The 7,959-nt window shown below is 38.9% G+C and overlaps 1 protein-coding gene across 2 annotated transcripts; it reads left to right on the top strand.

Moving 5' to 3' along the window:
- Positions 1 to 1,396: 1,396 nt before the first annotated feature.
- LOC136680187 (uncharacterized) lies at positions 1,397 to 7,927 on the top strand. 2 transcript variants are annotated; one of them, XM_066658551.1, is made up of 10 exons: positions 1,397 to 1,617; positions 2,127 to 2,229; positions 2,678 to 2,824; positions 3,115 to 3,260; positions 3,721 to 3,857; positions 4,049 to 4,142; positions 4,580 to 4,912; positions 5,002 to 5,176; positions 5,440 to 5,561; positions 5,953 to 7,927. In XM_066658551.1, the coding sequence occupies exons 2-10, from the start codon at positions 2,145 to 2,147 to the stop codon at positions 6,265 to 6,267; spliced, it is 1,554 nt and encodes a 517-aa protein (XP_066514648.1). In that variant the 5' UTR covers positions 1,397 to 1,617; positions 2,127 to 2,144; the 3' UTR covers positions 6,268 to 7,927. The 2 variants fall into 2 exon arrangements, with proteins under 2 accessions (XP_066514648.1, XP_066514647.1); XM_066658550.1 differs by having other exon boundaries at positions 1,397 to 2,229.
- Positions 7,928 to 7,959: the final 32 nt, after the last annotated feature.

Raw genomic sequence — 7,959 nt, 5'->3', positions numbered from 1 at the left:
TGCGGTTCATAGGGTCCAGGTTTGTCACAGTTAGGCCTAATAAAAATGCTCAAATTGTCAGTATGCCACTCCACATTTTTTCACAATGTTTACACTTGGCGTTAACATCTGGATTTGTAACATCTGCACATGCAACATTTTGTTTTTCTTCTGAAATTCAGGCTATTAAATTATACTCTATTTCACTGCAGAAACAGCCTTTATGGTGCAACATAGCTGTGAAAATCTGATTGTCATCAGCCATTCAAACAGGGTCAGCTACGTCTCCAACTCATCCCAGAGGTAATGGATGGAGCTCTATTGTCTAGTGCTGGGGGGCCGAATATTATACCCCTCTAACCATCACTTGGCATTGGGCGCTGATGTGTTGCTGCTCCTTTGCTTTATGATTTTCCATGTAAATTATTTTTACATTATTTTGTCTATTTGAACATGGATTTCCACACTTAGAGAGAGCTAGAGAAAGGCTGTGTCCCAGTTGTATACTACACACAGGTACTACACTGTATTTACTAACCTTAAAAGTGTGAGTGTTGACAGGCTACTACAGTAAATATTGAGGTAATACGCAATTGCTTACTAACATGTCGTGATCAACTGTTGCTATGACATTGCACATCACACCAAGCTGCAGCTCTAATGCTGTCCATCATTTTGTCAATGGCATTTTTCAATATCCCTCCACCATAGGTAGTGCACAGTGTTTGATATAAAATAAAGGTCTCTGCTCTAAAATAGTGATATCACATGTTCATTCATTCATTATCTGTAACCCTTATCCAATTCAGGGTCGCGGTGAGTCCAGAGCCTACCTGGAATCATTGGGCGCAAGGCGGGGAATACACCCTGGAGGGGGCGCCAGTCCTTCACAGGGCAACACATACACACACACATTCACTCACACACTCACATCTACGGACACTTTGAAGTCACCAATCCACCTACCAACGTGTGTTTTTGGACTGTGGGAGGAAACCGGAGCACCCGGAGGAAACCCACACAGACACAGGGAGAACACACCACACTCCTCACAGAGAGTCACCTGGAGCAGGAATCGAACCCACAACCTCCAGGTCCCTGTAGCTGTGTGACTGCGACACTAGCCGCTGCGCCCCCGTGCCGCCCTGATATCACATGTCAGATAACTAAACCATTTCTATTCAAGATGATCTGTCCCTCTGTCATGTAGTGCACTGTCTGAGTGTAGTATTACTTTTGAAATCTGTGAAGAACACTATGTAGGGTGTAGGGAACGGTTTGGTACAGAACCAGACATGAGAATGTCCTCTTTTTAGGTTTCCCATTGGACGGTGGGACAAAAGTGTCTATCATTATCTTCCACACTTGTAACTCCACTACACTCTACACAGCAAAATCTGTAGTGTGACTTGGAGTTAATTTTCCAGTGAAAATTATTTCGAGTTAATGGGTGTTGATTTGGGTGTTGTTTTTACATTTGCGGTGCTAAAAGAGCTCTGGGGGTGGTGCTCTTTAAGCGAGTTGAGTGCATACACTCCTGACTGAGTTATTTCTACATCCGGTTTTAACGACCGCCTTTTCTGGAGCTCTCGGTGACGGTTGAGAAGATCCAGTTTCGGAAATATACAATTTCAACAGGTAAGAACCCAATATATCTACTAAAACATGCCGTTATTCGTTATATAAAATTGTGTTAATATCTATTGTGGTGTGAAGCTTTGTATCACTATATGTGCCGTTAAAATCGAACCTTTTTTAACTGCTGCGTATTGGCTAGCCTTTTTCAATTGTAACCGCTTGTTAGCGGCCTGCAAACACTGCCGCTAATCCCCACAGAGCGTCTTTTTATATTATAACTACGTTTTGGTTAGCGGCCTGCTAATATTACCGCTAAGGCGCACAGGGCGCACTTTTTTCTATAACTGTTTGCTAGCGGCTTGCTAACACTGCCGCTAGTGCCCACAGAGCGCGCCTTTTTTCTATTGCAACTGCTGTTTAGCGGCCTGCTAACACTGCCGCTAATGCCCACAGAGCGCGCCTTTTTTAGCGTGTAAAATAGTTGTTTTTGTTTGTTTTTTGTAGGTTTTTTAAAGTTATTAAATACGTTGTCTGTTTGGATGAAGTTAAGTTTTCTCCACTGTGTGCAGGTCCTGTAATATGTCAGTATGTTGCTAAAGGTAAAATACCAAAGTACCAAGAAGTACATTCGATTGCAGGCAGGATTCACCTATTTGGACTTTATTAGTGAAGGTGAGTAGCTATCTTGTGTAACCCAAGTTTTTATGTGGTATAGTTATTTCAAGATCAGATTTTCTGTACTGTGTATAATTTATTGTAATGTTATTAAAGGCATTCATTAATTTAAGCAAGTTGCTGGTGTCTGTTAAATCGCATTACCAACATTAGTCACTTGTAAGCTTCCTGTTGCAAGCCTGTTGACAGTAAAATACAAGGAAGCACTGAAAGTGAATTTTCCTGCTGTTACTTTGTGATAACAGTTTTCATCTTCCAAATTTAACTTGCTTCTCTTGGTTATTTAGCATAAGAAATTCCACACTTTTTGTGTCATTTATTTTAGTTTTAAAATTGATGACTGTTGGCACTTTTAGTGCTCTGCTTGCATATAAATGTTAGTTTTGTTTGTATATTCGTACAGTTTTAAACCTGCTTATCTGGTGTCTTGTTGTACATCCTTTAGTCAAAAACAAGTTTGGGATTCCTGATGCAGCTGGACTTTACATTTTTGATGAAACTGACACAGCAGTGGAGGAAGATGTCTTTCTTGAGCTGATAGAGGCCAATCCTGATTTATGCTTCACAGTACGTGACAGTGTTTCAGATGAAGGTAAGTTTTATCTTTTGTAATGAATACACTTAAGCAAAAGATAACTCAGTGGGTTGGTTTCCCAGACAGGGATTAATCCTAGCCCTGGACTATTGCCTCCTTTCAATTAAAAATCAGAATGCTGTGTAGTCCAGGACTAGGCTTGATCCTGGTCTAGGAAGCCACCCCAACATCCCTTAGCCAGTACAGTTTCAAATATGGTTGTGGGTATGATTGTCCCATGCTTTTATTTATATATATATATATTAGATAATTAAGGTTTATCCCCCATCTCCTCTTTCTTTTTAAAGATTTTTCTCCTTTAGATCATTCAACACCATCTTCTCTCACGGATACCCAGTCATCTTTTTCAAGTGACAGTGACTTCCTCAGCCAAAGATACAGAAATAGAACCAGGTCTACCACAGAGGTTACTGAATCAGAAGCTGCAAAAGAGGTATCTGAGCAGTTTATAATTTTGGACTCTGCAAAGCATCAGGATGTTTCAAATTAAATTTGACTATTTTGAGATTTCAAATGGTGAATGCCACAGTGAATATGTTAGGAGTGAGGAAAAAGAAAGATCACTTTTCTTACTCTTTTACCCTTAATTTTACCCTACATCTGCAATCACTAGACATTTGTTGTTTGTGTTGGCTTGCAGAATTGTCACTTTCTAACTTGCCAACCATAAACAATAAAAACAAAAATTAGTAAAAACATTAAATATATTTCCTCCCTAAGTCACTGAAATGTTGTGATGAATCCTGTTATGAAAGTAAATTTGCTTGCAACAATTCATTGACAGAAGCATAGTGTGACCATATCTTTAGGCTGAATGTGCAAGTTTTGGTATGGTGTCCATATTACAGCCTTAATTTGAAATATACAGTTAACTGTTTTTCTCATGTGAGTAGATGGTAGAGAATGCCTTGCTTAATAAACCTGGAGGTCAGGATGTTCTTGAGGAGTACAAATCAGACAAATCACTGAAGCACCGCACCCGGAGGCAGCTTGTCAACATACTGGCTAGCCATATGACTGAGATGCATGGGTAAGTGTTTTGTGTGTAGGTTTTTTTTTTTTTTTTTTTTTTTTTTTATAAAGTTAGTTGTAAAAGTTTCAAACTGAGTAGAAATATTTTAAGAATAAATGTAACAATTTTTCAGAACAGATTGGTCAGAACAATTATTGAACCCAATAGTCAATAAAATTGTATGGTTATATATTGTTTTTGCTCTAAAGGAGGATTCCTTCCCGTAAACAGAAAGAGAAGTATGCCCTGGGGATCATTACACTATTTCCGTCACTTAAAGATCCTTTCTCTCCAAAGGGTTATGTAAGTGTTTTCTTTATGTCTTACATTCTAAAAAACACTAGTTTCACAGACTAGAGCTTTTTTAAAGTAACTTTAAAAGAGGGGCAAAATTTCAATAATTTTATGGGATGCCAAAGTACCACAGGCAAGTGAATGTGGTACTTGCCTGTTTTAATATTTATTTTACACCTTCATGACAAGTCACATCAATGAGAATGCACCCAGTGCCAATCAATGTATTGAATTAATGCCATTAAGTCAAAAACTACAAACCTACTAATTGTGACTCTGATTTTCTGGTTCTTTCACTAATTGTTCATCTCTAGCAGCTCCATTTCCATTCATTCACACTTCTGTACCTGCCTTTTGTGTATGATCAATGAGTGATTTTATAAATTTATAATTTTGTGTAATATGTATTGAGTAATACAATTTTTTTGGGGAAAATAATTTAACAGGAGCACTTCTATGATGGGGAAAAAGGCACAGGATATTTAGCATGGCGCCTGAAGACAATGTCCAGGAATAGATCTCATCAGCCAGCTAAAGCCATTACAGCACCTCAAGCACAAGGACCAAATCGGCGAAGATCAGCAGCCACAGTGTCTCCGCAGGTTGATGGAGATGCCTGCCGAGAGGCTATATCATTTCTTGTTCACTGTCCTGATGAAGCAAGCGTGTTTCAGAAGATGAAGTTAACCTTTCAACATCGCCAGGACTTAGTGCATGACCCACAGAGGACCACAGATGTCTTAAAAACATTCCCCCGTTTTTTGGATATTAAAGGACTTGTGAGTTATGCATTTCTGTTATTTATGTCCAGTTTTTAATTTGGTTAGATAGCAGTTAACACAACTGTTGTTTGTGTGTGTTTCTACAGGTGAATCAAGACTTCCTTTTGCTGTTTGGTGCTGAAACAGCCTCCAGGATGCTTGAGAAGTGGGACACGGCTTTCAAGCCGAAGGTTATTGAAGAGGCCAAACGCCTGACTCAGTCAACCGAGCTGCAACAACATCTAAATGCTGCTGAAAAACTAGCACGTAATGATGACACCAGTAAGCTACATGACCATGCTTGGTTTATGATGTGCAATTTTTCATTGTACAAAATGTCTTCTGCATTTAACCTATCTATAACACACACACACACACACTCTCTCTCTCTCTCTCTCTCTCTCTCTCTCTCTCTCTCTCTCTCTCTAGGGGGATGTGAACACACAACCAGAGTCGTGGGCAACCATTATATTCAGTTAGCTGGTGCTAGTTCCTTTCTGCCTTCCAAAAAGATATTCATCTATTTCTCTTTTTCTTCTTAATAGACTGGGACAGTGACATGGCGTCTCTGTTGCTCCTTCTTCATCTCTTGCCACCAACAGCTGGACGAAAGAGAATCAAAATAAGTCCTAGTGATGCAGTGGACAAAATGGTGCACTTTCACAAGGTATGTCTCACCTGTTAAACTGTCATGAGAGAATATTTCACACATTAACTCAGTAAGAAACAACATGCATAGTCAATTTTTTTACCCAGTGATGTACATTTGCGAAAACAAATGAGCCAATCAAAGTTTTAACATTGTTAACTGTACATCAATCTCTCAACAGCAGGGACTTCTGGTACCCTAGAGTCATGGGCATGCAATAAACAGTTAAAAACTTGTCAGCTCTTCTTCCCACTGTGCTTTTAAGAAGTTAAGATTATTATTCACGCTTTACTGAAACTGCCTACCAGTTGAGTGATCAAACTGTAGCATGTTGCATTAAGCAGCAAATACCACTATCAGTAAGAAGTTGAAATATCTCTTTAAGGTGTTTGTTTTTTCTGTTTTTCAGTCATGCTGTAGCATAGATGAACACTTGCGAGGAAGAGAGGGTAAACAACCGTATATCCTTGCAGTTGGCCGCACCCAGAAGAGAATTGATACTTTTTACATTGTTGTGGACAAACAGCTCATTCCCTGCCAAGCCAGCAGCTCGTTGGGTGCTTTTGATGAACTGTTTAAATCCCACTATGTGTTCAACCTGTCTTATGATGAGTCGCTGGTGCAGCTCTACACTTTTGTGCAGACAACAGTTTACCTCATTGATGTTACAACAACAGATGAGTCTCCTCGAATTCGTGAGTTACGGGCAAAACTTTTGAACTAAGTTTTAAAAAAAATGTTTAAGTGTTTCATTTGTCAGGCTGTACATTTGGCCCCCCAGCCCTTGATAACTCATTTAAGGATTGTTCACAGTTTTTATCCTAGCACCAGGTTTAAGTTGATTTGTGCACAAGATTGTTGTAGGCGTCAATTTTCAACATATTCTGGTTTCAAGAAGCATTTAATAAGTGTTCATGAGAGGGATTTTTCTCAGAGTGCTGATGAAGCAAACTCTGAGACATTTCAGGCTAATTTTCAGAGTCTTGAAGATACTGTAGAGGTTGGTAGCATAGGGGTCACACAGAACATAGAAGCTGGATGTTTTGAGGACAATGGACAGTTTCTTTACAAAGAAAATACAAAAAATATCTGCTCTTCAATTGTTGCGAAACTCCAAGGAAGTGGTATGGCAAATAGTGTTGTTTCAACAATTGTTAGTGATTTGGAAGAACTTGCAACAGGACTGCACTCCCAAGTAAAGCATGAAATACTGTCTGTTGTGCCTGTAGATGATCCTGTAAGATCTAGGCTGGAAGAAAATCTTGAGAATTTTGAAAACCCATTTGATAGTTTTAATACTGAATCTAAAAGAACAAAATATTTCAGTGAGAAATGGGGGCTAGTAGAGCCAGTAGAGATAATGTTAGGAGTTCGATTTGATGCAAGGCGAAATAAACATACAGGTACTTATGATCAAGTTCCTGTGAAAGACACCTTTGTGTATATTCCAATTTTGGAAACAATAAAATTCATTTGCCGCAATTCTGATGTTTGTAGACTGCTTGGGGAGTGTTGTGTATCAAAAAAAGACGTATACGAAGACTTTTGTGATGGAAGTTATTTTAAGACACATCCATTGTTCTCAAAACAACCAACCTCTTTACAAATTCAGATATTCTATGACGACTTTGAAACCTCTAACCCATTGGGTTCAAAACGTGGTGTTCACAAATTGGGTGCTCTCTATTTTGTCCTCAGAAATCTGCCACCAAAATTTAACTCTGCTGTGATGAACATACATTTGGTTGCACTGTTTCATACAGAAGATATGAAGAAATATGGATTTGATCCTATTCTGTGTCCTCTGATTAATGACATCAAAACACTAGAGAACAATGGCCTTGATTTACCCTTCTCTAATGAAAAAGTCCATGGCACTATATGTCAGATAACTGGGGATAACTTAGGGATGCACACAATTTTGGGGTTTACAGAGTCTTTTAATGGACGTTATTTCTGTCGGTTGTGTTTGATTGAAAAAGATGATGCCCAGAATGTTTACTGTGAGGATGACCCCAAGATAATCCTACGTGGAAAAGAGCTTTTTGAAATGCATTGTAATAAGTTGCAGTCAGACCCACAGAAGTTACCTGTGTTTGGTTTAAAGCACAATTCCACTCTTAACAGCCTACAGTATTTTCATGTTTGCCAAAATTTCTCTTTGGACATAATGCATGACATTCTTGAAGGGGTGGCACAGTATGAGATGAAATTACTGTTGGAGTATCTCTCTGAAAACTTTTTGTCAAAACTTGATCTGTGTTCTAGAATTTATGCTTTTGACTATGGGTACTTGGAGCGCAAAAATCGTCCTACAAGGATTAACTTGGACAGCAGTGGCAATAATATAGGTCTCAATTCCATTCAGACACTATGTCTTGTAAGAAACCTTCCTTTGATTTTTGGTGACATTGTG

Source organism: Hoplias malabaricus, unplaced genomic scaffold, assembly GCF_029633855.1.
Source record: "Hoplias malabaricus isolate fHopMal1 unplaced genomic scaffold, fHopMal1.hap1 scaffold_170, whole genome shotgun sequence".
Lineage (NCBI taxonomy): Eukaryota > Metazoa > Chordata > Actinopteri > Characiformes > Erythrinidae > Hoplias > Hoplias malabaricus.
Note: the sequence above shows the minus strand (reverse complement) of the source record. Positions and strands in the feature narration are given on the sequence as shown.